The 17,821-nt window shown below is 36.0% G+C and overlaps 1 protein-coding gene across 1 annotated transcript; it reads right to left on the bottom strand.

Annotated features, from left to right (window-relative positions):
• Nucleotides 1-12,739: 12,739 nt before the first annotated feature.
• Nucleotides 12,740-14,481, bottom strand: LOC145035927 (uncharacterized). Its single transcript, XM_078984427.1, has 3 exons — nucleotides 14,292-14,481; nucleotides 13,028-13,260; nucleotides 12,740-12,931 (listed from the first exon to the last, which is right to left on the bottom strand). Exons 1-3 carry the CDS (start codon nucleotides 14,479-14,481, stop codon nucleotides 12,740-12,742), a joined length of 615 nt encoding a protein of 204 aa, XP_078840553.1.
• Nucleotides 14,482-17,821: the final 3,340 nt, after the last annotated feature.

Raw genomic sequence — 17,821 nt, 5'->3', positions numbered from 1 at the left:
GGTCTTTACCTTGAACGGAGGAGCAATCACTTGGAAGAGCTCCAAGCAGGAGATAATGGCTTATTCCACTTGTGTATCAGAGTATATAGCAGCGAGCGAGGCAGCAAAGGAGGCAATATGGATAAAGAACTTCATTGGAGACCTTGAAGTTGTACCAGCTATAAAGGAGCCCATGGAAATTTTCTGTGATAGTGAAAGTGCGGTTGACTTAGCCAAGGAACCAAGGGATCACGGGAGATCCAGACACATCGACAGAAAATATAATTTTATCAGACATCGCATAGAAGAAGGAATCCTCGTGGCAAAGAGGGTATCATCGGATGAGAACCCAAGAGATCCCCTCACGAAGGGACTGAGTAGGGTTATGCATCTCCAGCATGCTCGAAGCATAGGGCTGAAGGATGATATAAGTTTTAGTAGTTAGATAAATTATGAAATTTGTAAAATGTAATTGACATTTGATGATGAATAAAAGGTGTGTTTATTTATGAGTAAAGTGTTACTATCTTTTGTCAATCGTTTACTATAATTTCTTTTGCATGTTTTCACTTCCAGAATAATTATGATTGGTATATGATATTATTCAAACCTCCATAGTCGGTCATATGTCGGAAGTAGGTATGAATCAAGACTATCATGATTGGTTGCAGAGGTCTAAGGTGTTGGACATGGCTACAACAATCATGAGTGCTCATAAGTTCTGAGCATTGGACACAACCCACGCTTACTAGAATCACTTCATGAAATTTATCTCGAGTGATCGTGAGACGGTAATATCATATAAGTCTTTAAGCCTAGAGATATGATTTGTTACTTACGAGTTGGTTATGCATTGATTGTACGAAAACGCATTGGTAACACAATGTTATAAAACATTCTTTTGTGTGTAATTCAATGAGTGGTAGAACAAATATATGAGTCGAAGTTTATCTGTTCCTTCTTGGATTAGAAGCTGATATCTGGGCCCCTCGATGATTTTGTTTTGACCTATGTACCGGGCCCGGTCAGAACTAAGTTGATGTGTTCAAATAAGTTCTTTGTCAACAAAATCGGAAATCAGGAAACAAACTGTTGGACAATAAGTAACACATTGTTCCATGTATTTGTCCGGCTGATATCTAGAACAGAGGACTACATGATCACTTATCTTAAATGGCGTATCAACATCTTCTCAGTTCCGAGAGACCTTGAAAGAGCTACGATTGCCGATCGGTTCCTGAAGTATTGCAGTTATGGTTATTAGACTTATCCAAGTGGGAGACTGTTGGATAAGGTGTCTAAGTCCATAACTATTTCTGGTAAATACTTTACCCGACCCAGCATGGTCCATTTGGGTTGCATGGCACCATTTAATTGGATAAACTAAATGAGAGAAATAACATACATGGTTTATTAATATATTATAAGTTCTAATATATTAATAATATTATTTAATTAGTTTTCATCAAGAATTAATTAAGTGATCAAAAGAATAACTAATTAAATATATGGGTAGATTATATGAATCTTCCATACCTTATATAGTGGGCTAAAAGGCTCCATGGATTATCAAGTTGGGTTCCACCCATAAGATGCTCCATGGATGCTCCATGGAGTTAACCCATGGATTGAGAAATGAAGAGTCATGTTACATTAGGGTTTTACCTAATGCAACACACTATATAAGGACCATGCCTCTCCCCAAAATCGGTTACACGTGTAAGACACAAGAGAAACAAGAGGGCTTGGCCGATTTTGAGTGTGTTAGAGTATTCTCTCAAGTTTATACTTTGCATTTGGTGTTATGTGAAGCATTTGAGGCATCACACTTGAGTTGCTAGGCTCACAAGGTTTCAAGGAAAACTTTCAACAACAAGGTATGTAATTCTAGCTATTATTTATTTAGAATTGTTCCCCATGTATGCTAGATAGGATCATAGCCTTGGAAATCAACTTTGCATGATAATTAGACAAACATAGATCCAAGGTTATTAGGGTTGCATGTACACTTAGGAAGTGTTAGAATGTTTAAAACCCAACACTTATGACTTATATCTAGGATATACTAAGCCCAAAGCACTCATGTGGGCCCACAATTTCACTGTAAGATGATAAATTCGTGTGAAACATTGATATATGGATCGATTGTACATGATAAAAGTTTCGGGTTGTCACATCATCCCCTTGTTAGAGGGAATTTCGTCCCGAAATTCAGAAATATGGATGCAAATCATGGATTTGGAAAAAGATGAGGGTACTTCTATTTCATTGAATCCTCGCACTCCCAAGTGAATTCAGGTCCCCGCTTAGCATTCTAACGAACCTTCACTATTGGGATGCAACTTTGTTTTGTTCATTTGACCTCTCGATCCATGATTTCTATTGGTTCTTCCACAAAGTTCATATTTTCATTGATTTCGATTTCGTCGAGAGGGATTACAAGGGTTTCATCGGATAAGCACTTCTTAAGATTCAAAACGTGGAAGACAGGATGGATGTTACTGAGTTCATGTGGTAGAAGGAGTTTGTAGGCTACAGGACCAATTCTAGCAATAATCTCGAATGGTCTAATGTACCTTGGGTTTAATTTCCCGTGCTTTCCAAAGTGTATCATCCCTTTCCAGGGAGAGACCTTCAACAAGACACGATCTCCAACCTAGAATTCCAAAGGTTTTCATCGTTTATCAGCGTAGTTCTTTTGTCTATCTCTGGAGGCTTTCAATCGATCCCGGATTTGGATGATCTTTTCGGTGGTTTCATGGATGATTTCAGGACTAGTGAAAGTACTGTCAGGAACTCAACCCTTGGCTAGCTGCGTGTCCCCTACCTCGGCCCAGCATAGAGGGGATCTGCACTTGCAACCGTAGAGGGTTTCGAATGGGGCAGCCTTGATACTGGTGTGGTAACTTTTGTTATACGAGAACTCGATCAAGAGTAAATGAGTGTCCCACGACTTTCCGAAATCGATGACACATGCTCTCAACATGTCTTCCAAGGTCTGGATAGTTCTCTCACTCTGCCTGTCTATCTGAAGATGATAAGCTTGTTGGATTAGTGTCTATGTCCATAACTATTTTGGTATGTACTTGACCCGAAGGTGCATGGTCCTTTTGGGTTGCCTTCACCAAAGCAACTTGATAGGATGAATTATGGAGAGAAAGGATTAAAGATGATTTATTAATATATTATGGGAATAATATATTATGGGAGAAATCATATTGTTTAATTAATATTAGTCAAGAATTAATTGATAATTAATTTTGTGGCTAAAAGAGATTAATTAAACTTAAGGGACTGGAATTGTAATTATAAGATAATTGCAATTGGGCTATGGATTGCCTTATATTATAAGGTTGAACGAATTCTATGGGGAAACCCATTAGAAATCGTCCAAGGCCTTTAAGAAAGGAATCCATGGGCTGCTTAGGGCTTAAGCAGTCAGATTAAGGTTTCCTAGTTTAAAACCCTAATAGCCTACATGTATAAATAGCACCCTTAAGCTCCAAAAACGTGGTGAACTTTTTCTCTAGGGTTTTGGATGATTTTGGGCAGCCTCCTTCTCTTCTCTTCTTCATCCTCTTGCTCTTGGTGTTTGTGAACCATTAGAGGAGTGACATTTGTGACTCTAAGCTTTCTAAAGTCATTACAAGAAGGAATTGTGATTGTTATTGCTACATAACAATCAAGGTAATATCTTAAACCCATTAATATGTTAATATCGATTATCATATGTTAGAATTAGGGTTTATAGTCTTCGATGAATTGCATGTACAATAGATAAACCTAGATCCAAGCATTAGGGTTTGTATGAGCACATAGGATGTTCTTATGACTAAAACCCATCAGTGGTATCAAAGCCTAGATTGGTTTCTATTGTATTGATGCATTATGTAGCTGAAAATCGTTTTCTGGCCTTCTGTTCGACCTGACTCAGCGAGTCACTACCTGGACTCGGCGAGTCAGCCCTACTCGGCGAGTTCCAGAGTGTGACTCGGCGAGTCGGAGCGTCAGACAGAGGGATTTTCGGATTTTGTAGCTGTTTTGCTTAAGGATAATTACCATATTCGTTTTAAACCTATAAAATACGAATTTTATTGTTTCTTAAAGAATATCCTTGCCAAAACACAAGATAATTACCAATTGATTAGATAATAACTTCCTTATATGATTAAAGTTGATTATTTGTATTAATTAGGTAACTTATTTTGCAAGAAATTGAAATAAGGTCAAACATAGATAATGATGAAATTAATTGTTTAATTTATATTATTTGTTATTTGATCCTTGTGTTATGAAAAGTTTCAATTTTCCCCTTTAGGTTTTATAATTTGAATTTGAACTCAAAAGTTTTGGTTTTGAAATTTAAATAGTTAAAACCCTAATGTTGTGAAATGTTTCAAAACTTGCCCTCAAGTTTTTGGAATTTAAAAGTTGATTAAAAGTTTAATGTGGAAATGTTAAATTCTAAAACCCTATTATTATTTTGTAAAGTTCAAATCACAGCCTTATGGTTTTATTAATTAATTAAGGCGTATAATTAAAAGAAATTTAATAAATCGATAAAAGTTTTGGTTTACATTTAATTGAATTAAAAGTATAATTGTTAAATTTGACCTCATAGTATTTTAAAAGTGTAAAATACACCCTATACTATATATAACATTAAAGGTCTAACATTATATATATATATATATATATATATATATATATATATATATATATATATATATATATATGTATGTATATGTATGAGTAAAAGTCAGTCTTACCGTTAGTAGGCCTCATTCACGAAGCTGGTCTATAAGGGGTGTTTAAGGAAATTGCCTATAAAATGGCGATTGAATGGGTATCCACTCTTACCCACCGCACTCTTGACTAGTGGAGGGTCGTTAGTCGAATGGGTAGGATAGGTCAAAACCTTCCATTATAAGTATAATGAAGTACAAAAGTAACTAAATGTTTTACAAATTCCCAATCTTAGTTACTTAGGCAAAAGTGAATTGATGCAATTCAATGAAATTACACTTTGTGCCCTTGCGAAGACGTTAGTGAAGCGTGTGTGGTTTACCGGCACACTAAATGGTTCTAAGCAAAGGTAGCAAAGGGTGACTCAATGTTTGTCATAGTTCGGTGGAGCGTGTGTGGTTTACCGGCACATCGAATAGGTGACCGTAACATGTGAGGGTACCATGTAAGTTTCCATGGTTATTCACACCCGCTTTGTGATCCTCGGCATCCCAGTCACAAACTAGAGGGGCATATCGAGATTTAAACATGCCATTGAAATGTTCAATGAATCTCAAAGGATCTAGGAGTTTTCATAGATTTAAAACTTAAATTTCTTTTTCGTTATTCATGGTGGAAATTAGTGAATCGTCATTCACTTACCTTCAAATATTCTGCAACTAGATTACGGCATCCCTTTTCTAGGTTGTAGCGTATTGTGTTGGGTCCTAGCCTTAATATCTCATTTGGGTGATTTATTAAGGACTCAATCAATCAACTAACTTGAATTTGTTTTCTCCCATTTTGTAGATGTCAAAGTACAACAACTATGGTCTTCCCAAATCCCGTGGAACAAGTTTTCCACATGAAGATGATATTCCACGATTCGATTGAGGAACAAGAAATCATGCTTCACTTCCTCCACCTCCTCCAATTATTCTCCCTAACCCACAAGTTCGAAGGCTTGAAAAGTTCAAGCTCACTCAAGCCCTTTTGGCAAGTAAACATGAAGAAGGAAATTCGGTGTGTGGACACGTCCTAGGGATGAAGTCACACATTGATAGGTTAAGAATGTTGGGATCCGTTGTCTGTGAGGAGATGCCTGTTGATTGGGTTTTTCAGTCACTTCCTAACTCGTATAGTGAGTTCGTAAGAGAGTACTATATGATGAACTGCGACATGACCCTTATACTTATTGCTACTGAATCAGCAATGGTTTGTTGCAATAGAAAAGCAAAGTTGATTGGTGAATCTACCTTCAAGACCTCTATGGATATAGACAATGGCAATGAAAGACATGCTATGATCAAAAAGTTTGATCATAAGAGAAAGGAAATGTATGAAGTAGTTCCATGTCCTGTTCCAAAAGAGTCAATTTGCTTTTATTGTCAAGAGAAAGGGAATTGGAGACGAAGCTGCCCTATTTACCTAAGAGATCTAAGAGATGGGAGAGTCAAAACGTATGGCTCTGCTCTAGGTAAAATCCATTGACTAACTCTTTTAAGCTCCTATTCTAGATTCTTAATACATAATGTGATAAGATTACAATTGATGTTTTGTAGGATCGAAGAAAGGAGAGGAAGCTTAAGGGAAGAAGTGAGCAGAATCTAACTGTGAAGAAATGGATTTCGATTGCATTACTTGAATATTAGATTCTTGAGCTACTACTTAAAGTTAGAATTAGATTGCTAAGAAATATGTATTAGCATAGTTTTTCAATGAATTGCATTGTAAGGACAAAATTTTTCCGCAACAAAATAAATTTTGGCTTTATATTATTTATTTATCCTTGCAATGGCATGTGTGAAAAAAATTGATGTTTCAATGTTTCTATTATTAGCAATAATGGATTTGATTCTTAATTATGGAAATGTCAAAAATTTACCAAATAAGGAGAGTTTCTCCACCCAAGTTTCGGTTGGACAGAAATTTGGAATTGCGCAACTTGATTGCATGATGAATGAGAAATTTCATATTTGAAAATTAGACTAATTTATTGACAAAGTGTCAAGAGAAGGACTAGGAGATCGAGTACACAAAGTTGTGTGTTGATCAAAGTCCACCATAAGAATAACAATGATATTCGTAATGATTTACTAAAGGTTTAGTAAATATGATTATACTTATAAGATTAAGTGTAATTCTGAATTGATTAAAAAGGTTTAAGTCAATAGTAGAACGAACAAGAAGGATCAAGTAGGCAGAAAGATAAAAGTTTCTCCATTCTAAGAAGAAGCGAGAGTACCTTTTATGCTTTATGATAAGTCTTAATGATTAAGAACCATATCTCAATTGATCCTCTAAGTAAGTCTTAGTACAATTGTATGTCTAAGAAGAGGAATCAAGAACTGAAGAAATGGTTAAATCAAGAAGTCAATCATACTTCGTTCCAAAACAAGTCTTAGAGTTAAGATTGTGACATTGAGTGATAAGTATTAAGAAGGTTTATAACATTCATCAAAATGAGGAAAGTTGTGATGTCTTGGATAAGACAAAGACCAACTAGGACCTATTTATGAAGTGTTTTGATACAAACTGCACTAACTCTTGAATATTTGTTTGTCAAGAAATGTTTATTGACAAGAGAATCTTATATGTCGAGGAGTCAGTGGGAGTCTTAATGGTCTTGAAAGGTTTCAAGAACAAATCAAATTAGACCTCATTAATAATCACTAGCACACGAGTTGAGGTTTACAACCTATCATGTGGACACTATATTATTTCTGTGTCGTTCCAATTAAATTAATTATGCATGTGAGCACTATGAGTTCTCATTATGCATAAAAGGCAAGGACCTTGATCAATGAAGAGTACATTGATAGGAAAACGTGAGCTGCTTAACTACTTGGAAGACATGGTGGGCAGTTGTGCTACCATAAGGCAAGAAATCAAGATTAAGAAAGTTCGATCCATATGAGTTTGAATTTGTTGCAAACCTTAGTTTTGACAAATTCACATGGATAGGAACACATAAACCATTAAAATCTAAGTTTCATAAGATTCCCTCCTTCATGAAAATGACTGTGAGGAAATGCTTTCACTGAAAAGAGATTTTGAGAAGATAGTGATTGTGAAAATTGGATTCTCGAATTCGATTATGGTACGGTATACCTTTCCATGATTCGAATTGTGAGATTTGGCAATTAGTCTTAATTGCTTAGACACACATATGCGTTATCTAAAGGAAAGGTGTATAACCTTGATAAAAGATTATCAAAGTATTAGGTATTAGAAACATGGACTTAAGAAATTCAATTGGTATTGAATTTCTGAAAGTTAAGCTATTTCTGAACACATGTCAAAGCTAGTGGGAGCATAAGTGTTATGTTTATAATAATCATTATGATAGTGGGAGCATAAATGTTATGATTGTATGATTATTAAGGCAAGCATTGCAAGTTAGCAATATTAATTATAGAAAACAAGGGTTATACTTTGCAAAGTAGTAACGATGTAAAGTGGTTTTGCTATAATTAAGGGAGAGAATATTATACTTCGTTTCAAAATCTAAAGCTTAGATTGAGAAATTTTAATAAATTTAGCCAAAGGATACATAGTGCGTTCTTAAATTTCGATTATGATTACAACATTCCTCTTCATATTTCGAATTATGAGAACGTAGCACGTAAAATATTATGGCAGAAGATTGATAAAGTATTAAATCTTCATGTAAGATATTGTGCATCGTGTCCATATGCTTCGAGTATAGGATCCATTGCAAATGCTATAATATTTGACCATTCTAAAATTTTCAAATGTCTAGCGCATTTAGAGGGAAAAAGGACAAGAATCGGTTTTGACTAAGATAATTAAACAACTATCAAAGGACAATCCAAAGTTCGTCGAGGATTGGTCATTTGTGAGTAGTTGGAAGTATAGTATTGGATGTAGTATATCGACATTATTATGAATAGATAAGATTCTATTAAGAATGAGTTGTCACATGGAAAATATGGAAACGTGTCCATATTGGAAATTGGATATTGAAAATCTATGTCTAGATTAGAAACTTTATGCAAAAGGATGCTCAAAGAAATGTAATTTGAGTGAGAGACATCACATCTATGGAATTGTCTTGTAACAATCTCCGATAAAGGACTTTGTAATTTCATTGGCAATAGTCATTGTGACTTTACTGCAGTGACATTACGAAACGATCATTGTATAAAATATTAGAATCTAACATATTCTATAAGTGGCAAGAATTTGATATTCTATCACTTGTGGAAAGGATTAGGAGTTGTGAAATGAGTATGATTGGAAATGTGTTCATTTGATATATTTCACAAAAGTAAGAACCATAGGTAAACATTGTGTGCATGCTGAGAGCATGGGGCAAGTGTTGTAATTCAAGTAAGAAGTTGATTACCGGAAACAACAAATAATGAGTAATCGATATGGTGATAAATAAAAGGTGTTTTATTTATACTCAAAGGTTTGAGGCCATATGGGATTAGTATTATTCTTGTGTTTCACCTTGCATGTTTTGACTTCCTGAATAATTTAATTGGTTAAGAATAGTCAAATTATTCAAACGGGCCACAGTCGTTCATATGTTGGAAGTAGGTATGAATGAAGACTGTCGTGAATTGGTGTGTGGATTGTCTAAAGAGCATTAGACAAAAGCAAATATTTGTTGCAATGTTCATGAGTGCTTATGAATATGAGTTGAGCATTGGATTAAACCCACGCTCACTTGGATCACTTCATGGATTTTATCACGAGTGATTGGTGAGACGATAACATCTTATATTCTTGAAACCGAGATGTGTGAGTTGTATCTTGCGAGTCGGTTGCATATTGATGATATGTAAACGCACCAGTAACTTGGTGTTATAAAACATATTGTTTTGTGTGATTTGGTGAGTAAGTGCAAGCGAACATTGAGTCAAAGTTTATCCGTTCCTTTTATCCAAAGTAGGACAAAAGCGATATCTTTGGGCCCCTCGATGATTTAGTGATGATAAACATAAATGCTCGGCCGGGCTAGGGCTAATTTGATTTGTTCAATTAGTCAGTCGTCATAAATCGGAAGTCGAGAAATAGTACAGAAAGAATGATTTGAAATCATGTCTTATACGATGTCTAGAATGGAGGAATATATGATCCCTTATCTAAAGGACACACGTATCTGATGGGATCAGAGTTGACAATGGCTTTGGAAAGCTATGATTGCAGATCAGGATCTGAAGTCATACGCATAATAGTTATTAGACTTATCCAAGTGGGAGACTGTTGGATTAGTGTCTAAGTCCATAACTATTTGGTATTTACTTGACCCGATGGTGCATGGTCCTTTTGGGTTGCCTTCACCAAATCAACTTGATAGGATGAATTATGCAAAGAAAGGATTAAATATGATTTATTAATATATTATGGGAGAAATCATATTGTTTAATTAATATTATTCAAGAATTAATTGATAATTAATTTTGTGGCTAAAAGAGATTAATTAAACTTAAGGGACTGGAATTGTAATTATAAGATAATTGCAATTGGGCTATGGATTGCCTTATATTATAAGGTTGAATGAATTATATGTGGAAACCCATTAGAAATCGTCCAAGGCCTTTAAGAAAGGAATCCATGGGCTGCTTAGGGCTTAAGCAGTCAGATTAAGGTTTCCTAGTTTAAAACCCTAATAGCCTACATGTATAAATAGCACCCTTAAGCTCCAAAAACGTGGTGAACTTTTTCTCTAGGGTTTTGGATGATTTTGGGCAGCCTCCTTCTCTTCTCTTCTTCATCCTCTTGCTCTTGGTGTTTGTGAACCATTAGAGGAGTGACATTTGTAACTCTAAGCTTTCTAAAGTCATTACAAGAAGGAATTGTGATTGTTATTGCTAGATAACAATCAAGGTAATATCTTAAACCCATTAATATGTTAATATCGATTATCATATGTTAGAATTAGGGTTTATAGTCTTGGATGAATTGCATGTACAATAGATAAACCTAGATCCAAGCATTAGGGTTTGTATGAGCACATAGGATGTTCTTATGACTAAAACCCATCAAATCCATGTCAATTAGGGTTTACATGATGTAACCCTACTTGTGACACACTATATAAAAACCCTACAGGCTACCAAAACCGGCACTAAGTGAAGAACAAGGAGTGCTAGCCGATTTTGAGTGATAGTGTACTTCTCTCAAAGTTATTCCAAGAGTTGTGGTGTTGTGTGAAACATTTGAGGCATAACATTTGGGGAGCTAGACTCACAAAGTTTTTAAGGAATCCAAGCAACAAGAAAGGTATGCTCTTCTACTTGCTTTTATGTTTCAAGTTGCCATTGCTATGCTAGTTAGGTTAAGAACCTTGGAAAAATAAATTTTGCATGTATCTTAGTAAAACACAGATCCAAGGTTTCTAGGGTTGCATGTACACCATAGTAGTGTTAAAATGCTCAAAACCCTTCAGGTATATGATGAAAGATGAGTTGGATAAATGAGATGATCGGTGATATAGATCATGAGATGAGGGTGAGGGGTGAAAATGAGAGAAGCCTTTACCTAAACGTTGGCCCCGTCATCTAGCAGAGTATAGATGACAATCATGGACTATTCTAGACATTCTGTGGAACACTATCAGGCTCGCAACCTGTAGGTGTTGTGAACGATAAGTTCACCTGGTGTACTCTAAAAACCCTGACAATTCTCGATTTAGTGCCTTATATATGTACATTGGTAGCTATGGATTTAGTGTCTTATATATGTACATTGGTAGCTACAGATTTAGCACCGTATAGATGGACATTGGTAGCTATGGGTTTACTACCTTGGCAGCTATGGACTTAGTGTGTGTTGTGTAAATCTCGGGCAGTGATGGACTTCGTGCCTATTCCTTAGGGTAAATCCTTAGGAATGAGTGATATATGATCCTTAACAAATGAGAGCTATGGACTTAGCAAATGTTGTATAAACCCTGGAAGCTATTGACTTAGTGCATATTGTATAAACCTTGGCGACAATGAGACTTCGTGCCTATTCCTTAGGATGAATCCTTAGGAATGAGTGATAGCTGATTCTTAGGGTAAATCCTTAAGAATAAAGAAGATAATGGGGATGGGAAATTGGGTTGATTGTTTGATGATTAAACATATTAAATTTATTTATTGTTGGTTGAAAACCCTATATGCTCACCTAGCTCCCAAGCCTGACCAACTCAGCTTTTTATATTATAGGTAGTGGACCCAGAGCATAGTTGGATGATGATGAGAGATTTTTGGATTATAGGCTAGTAGATGTAAATAACTGTTGTAAGGCTTATAATGTACTGTTTATGCTTTTGGTCTGTATCGGAACATGACATCCCAAGGTTTTTTTATATAATAAAAATACATTTCTTTAAGAAATGCTTTGATAAACTTTTATCATATTTTGTTTTGGGGACAAATTTCGCAACATCTTTTGGAAGATTACTCTAATTTTATTTTAAAAGCATAAACTAATTCGGTATTTTCTGACCGAGAAATTTGGGGATGTCACAGTTAACCACATGACCCAAAAATTGGATTTTCCGAATCCAAAAATCACATTTGGAGAACTTTGCGTGCAACTTCTGCTTCTTCAGAACTTCTAACACTTCTCGCAGGTTCTTGCCATGCTCCTGCTAGCTCTTTGAGTAAACCAGAATGTCATCTATGAACACTATCACATATTTATCGATGAATGGTTTACAAACCCTGTTCATCAAATACATGAATGTTGCTGGAGCATTGGTTAGTCCAAATGACATAACCAAGAACTCATAGTCTATATACCTCATTCTAAATGCGGTTTTCTCAATATCTTGCTCCCTCACCTTCAGTTGATGATATCCTAACCTAAGATTGATCTTTAAGAAATAGCTCGAACCTTGCAGCTGATCGAATAGGGCATCAATCCTTAGTAATGGGTACTTGTTCTTTATTGTTGCCTTATTCAGCTCTCTGTAGTGTATGCACATCCTCATGCTTCAATCTTTCTTCTTTATGAATAACACTGGAGCTCCCCAGGGTGATGAACTAAGTCTAATGAAACCGTTTTCCAACAATTAATGAAGTTGGGTCATCAGCTCCTTCACCTCCGTCGGTGCTAATCGGTATGATGCTTTTGCTATTGGCATTGTTCCTGGTACCAAGTCTATTCGAAACTCTACTTGTCTATCAGGGGGTAATCCAAGAAGATCTGCGGGAAAGACTTCCAGATAGTCGCACACCACTGGTATACTTTGCATCTCCTTTTTCTACCTCTTAGCATCGATTAAAAATGCCAATTATGATGTGCATCCTTTAGACAAACATTTTCTAGCCTTTATCAGGGAAATTATTCTAGAATTTACTCTGCGTTTTTCCCCGTACATCATAAATGACACTTTTCTAGGCGGGTTTACCCTCACTATCTGTTTCTTGCATAATATATCAGCATCATTAGCGCTAAGCCAATCCATTCCCAGTTCGATGTCGAAATCATTCAACTCAATGAGAAACAGCTCCTCGTGGAATTCGTTTCTGTTCAAGTCGATAACAATATTCTTAATGCAATCGCTAACATGTATGAATTTGCCACTTGCAACTTATACAAATAGGGCATCATCAGGTTTTTCTATAGGCAATGCCAGTCTTCCACCAAATTTATGTGATATAAAGGAGTAATTTGCTCCAAAATCAAACAATATATTGGCAGTCATCCATTTACAAGAAAGGTACTGGAAGCAACATCCATTGCATCGTTCGCGGCTTCCAGGGTCATCTGGAAAGCTCTCGCCTTCGACTTTAGTGGGAGATTGGGCCTTGCTGCCTCCTTTATCTTCGAGCAGTCCCTCGAGATGTGTCCTTCCTCATTACACCCATAACAAATTTTTTTGTTGAACGTACACTTATTGGCATAGTGCCCAGGTTTTCTTCACTTAAAACAAGTGACCTCCTCGCCACATTTCCCAACATGTTTCTTTTTGCACTTGTCACACCACTTCGTTTTGCCTCTTCCTCCTCTCGAACCAGACTTCGAGAATATATTTTTCTTATTGGATCTCGAAGATCCATTGAACTTTCTTTTCTCAACAACCTCAGTTCTCTCTAGACCCCTTTCCTTTAAATGGGTCTCAACATTCATGGCTTCTCTAACGGCTACCTTCAACGTGCTTGCCATTTTGACTGTTGGGCCAAAGTTTGATGGCAATCCGTTAGCAATTTTCTCTATCTTGGCGAGTTCAGTCGGCACTAGGTAAGGAAATAACTTCATCTTCTCAGCAAACATATTATCATAGTCATCAATGCTCATTTTCCCTTTCTTCAAGTTCTAGAACTTATTGTTTAGATTTATCAGATCTATTTCGGAGCAATACTACATTTTCAGCTGCTCTATGAATGCTTCCCAAGATATCTTCAGATTTTCTCCTTGTGGTATCGTATCTGCTAATAACTTCCACCAGCTTAAAGCTCTGGTCTTCAGTTGTCTGACCGCAAAGACGGTTTTCTGCTTGTTTCTATAGTTGCAACTTTCAAATATCATCTCCATTTCGAAGATCCAATCCATAATCTCTATAGGCTTTGGGCTTCCGGAAAGACTTGGTGGTTTGGCGCCTAATAGATTCTTATACATACATCCATCTCTGTTGATTCCCCTCTCTGGGTCATTCTTTTCTGCCACTGGGGGTTCCGCTTGACTGACAATGCGGGTGTAATTTCCTTCCTTTGATTGCCCATCATTTAGTTTAGGTTGTTCAACATGCATTGAAGGTTCATCCCTATTATTCAGCAATATTTGTCTCATCTCTTCCCTTTGTTCGGCCATTATAGCCCAAATCATGGCTTGTACTATATGCATAGTGATTGGCTTTGGTGCAGCTTCTACTATCGGCACCTACTTAATCACTTAAGGACAAGGCTACTGATTCTTGTATTAATTCACGTTTCCAGCTCTGCTTCGGGTTCTTTCCATTGTGATCTATACACCAATTTAGGAGAATTTAGATCTTTATTCATGATAGACAGTTAAATCCTCCTTATCACTCTCAAACGTTACATGCTAGTTCTAATATCGTAGTCGTACGTTTAGAATCCTGAACACATAAGGTTTCCAGATCCGGTTGGCAACAAACCATAGATCCGAGCATATACAGAAAACATATAGCATTTTAGGCATTTTTCCTAAACTAAATTAGTGCTCGTGTCTTAAAATATGGTAGATATTCATCTCACGATTATCACTTAGCATTCTAAGTTTAAGTCTAGAAGTACTACAAATTCTTATTTTGCTTAAACTAATGCTCTGATAACAACTGTGACATCCCCATTTTCATGGACAACAAAGATCAATTTCGTTTATGATTTTATAATAAAATCAGAGTAATCTTTCAAAGAAAAGTGTTGCGGAATTTGTTCCCAAAACAAAATATGATAAAAATTTATCAAAGCTTTTCTTACATAAATGTATTTTCATTATATTACAAACTCAAGATGTCAACATCGATACAAATCATAAGCATAAACCAAAAACATCATAGGCTGCAAAACAAAAGTGGCCTCAAAAAAAATATAGGCCTTACAACATTCTATATAATTTCTACTGGCCTATAAATCCATAATCTCTCTTTAGATCCTCCAACTATGCCCTTGCCACTACCTGTAACACAAGAAAATGAGTTGTTTAGGCTTGGGAGCCTGGTGAGCATATAGGGTTTTAACCCCAAAATAAATAAGTTTATTAATTTCATCAAACCAAACGAACCCAGATTACTTGTTCCTGTTATCCTCACTTTACGTCCCTAAAGCATCTATTAAAAGGGACCTTGTCACACCCCGAAAACCGAAGGCGGAAAATATTTCCGGGGTTGACTACCACGTTGAGTATTAAATCCAATGCACATAGTAAGTAAAGTAAAGCAACCATACATTACATAATAAAGTTTTACAGTTGTTTCAAAAGTAAAGTTTGTACAGTTGTGATACAATATATATATATATATATATATATATATATATATATATATATATAAACAAAAGAAACGGATCTTCATGTACACCGTCTTCAAGCAAAAAGGATCTTCGAGTACCTGTTCTAACGCAGACCTGAGAACACAAGCGGTTTGAAAATTAGCATAAAGCTGGTGAGTTCATAAGCGGTTTTTGTTTGTGAAAATGTTTCGAGTTTCCTTTCTGTTTCTGAAATGTTATATGCACCAAGAAAATCCCATATTTTCTTAATAGTTGGTTATTGTTTCACAAATGTAAAGTATAGTAAGTTTGTACACTGAAAACATGTTTATTCATGTGAAAATGTATAGTTGGTTATCTAACTTGTTAAACTGTTCTGTTTACTTATCATGTGTTACCAGGAAAGTCCCATACTTTCCTTATTGTATGTTACAAATTGTAAAAGATGTATTGTTATCCAATTTGTTACTCTTTATAGTTATGTAAGTGTTACCCAGGAAAGCCCCATGCTTTCATGCATGTTGGTTTCTAATGTAAACGATGTTAAAGATGTAAAAGATGTAATAGTGATTAGGTTCCATGTTTTCCGCAGGAGAGTCCCGTATTTTCCTGAATGTTAGTTACAGTACGTGAAAGATGTAAAAGATGTAAAAGATGTAAAAGATGTATAAAGCGGTTCATTATTACTATAAGTAAATCTCTGTTATCCTAATTGCGTGTTCCATAACCATACAATAGACTGAATGTAACGCCCGGGTTTTCAGGGCTAAGCATTTTTGTCAATATAATAGTCTAAGTCAACTATTGTAACTCTTTTTGAAGTAATAAATATGAAATATTTGAGTATTATGTGAATTATGTGTGTTTATGTGTTTATTATTTAATTATAAATGTATAATTAATAAAGAATAAAAATGAGCGTCAAAATTAAAGTGTGAGATAATCCCGATATCTCTACATAAAGTTGTAGAATATGTCTCAAGGTTTCCGTGCGTATAAAGAATGCCGAAATCCGAGCTATAACGAAGAAGTTATGGCCCGCCGAAGTTTTACGACAAAACCGGCACGACACCGGGAGACGTAAATAGTGAATTTACGATAGAAGACTTTTTAGCCTTAGCAATATAAACAAAAGTCGTAGAATATATTAAACTAAGAACATCGATAAAAAGAACGCCCAAATCTGACTTCGTATGAAGAAGTTATGATTTTTCTAAGATTCGGCTTAGCAGTGCACGGCCTGAAACTCGAATTTTAGTTCGAGCGGTTTTTGGCTTACGCAACGTAAATGAGAGTTGAAGATCTCATTAATAGGAAATCAACGGTAAAAAGACAGACAAAAACAGAGTCCGTATGCAGAAGTTATTAATTTTACGCAGACGTTTAACAGTATAATCTCCTTGTACTGTTAAATTTAAGATCGGTCGAGAATTAGCTGACGGTGTCAAAATGAAAGTTGTAGATCTTATTATTACCTACGCGTGGATATAAAGAACGTCAAAAACGGAGGTCGTATGTGAAAGTTACGGATTTTAGAAGTCGGAAGTGTGTTGTGCGAAAATGGGTGATGTGGCACAATCTTGGCCATTGCTTTCTCCCCAAGGCTTGCCACCAGATGGTGACATGTGGCACCAAGTTCAGCCACATTTCACCCTATAAATACCACCTCTCCCACCCTCATTTTCTTCACACCTTTCCCATTCTTTCTTCTCTTTACTCTCTCTCTCTCTCTCTAGAACCTCTCTCTAGCCCCGAAATCCCCCGAAAAGCCTAGGGAACCTCCCTAGCACGAGGCGGAAGCCCCGGAGTGCTCGAAGGCTCCGAGAAGAAGAGCTTTTCGGCTCGGGAACGCTGCTCCAAGCAAAGCCCGGTTTTCTATAAAACCCGCTGTAAGTGAGCTACGCCTACGCTATTTTTAATATAACTTTTATTTAATTATAGTAACATTATTAGGAACTTATAATAAATACTTGGGCTATTATTATGGGTTATATAAGTATTTTTTTTTGACGCTTATATAATAATAATAATAGCTAGACTATTAATTAGTCTCGACGAATAATAAACTAAACTCTAGTGGTAATAATACTAGGTTTCGTCGAAGAAAAATTCTTTTTAAGAAGCGAAGCGCTGTCTGAGTTCGGAATCACCACCTTTTCCGGTGAGTGCATAGTTACCTTCAACTTACACATAGATAT

The sequence above is a fragment of the Lactuca saligna genome, chromosome 3 (genome assembly GCF_052625555.1).
Source record: "Lactuca saligna cultivar CGN05327 chromosome 3, ASM5262555v1, whole genome shotgun sequence".
Classification (NCBI taxonomy): Eukaryota; Viridiplantae; Streptophyta; class Magnoliopsida; order Asterales; family Asteraceae; genus Lactuca; species Lactuca saligna.
The sequence above is the reverse complement of the archived record's forward strand: the minus strand, read 5'-3'. Positions and strand labels throughout refer to the sequence as shown.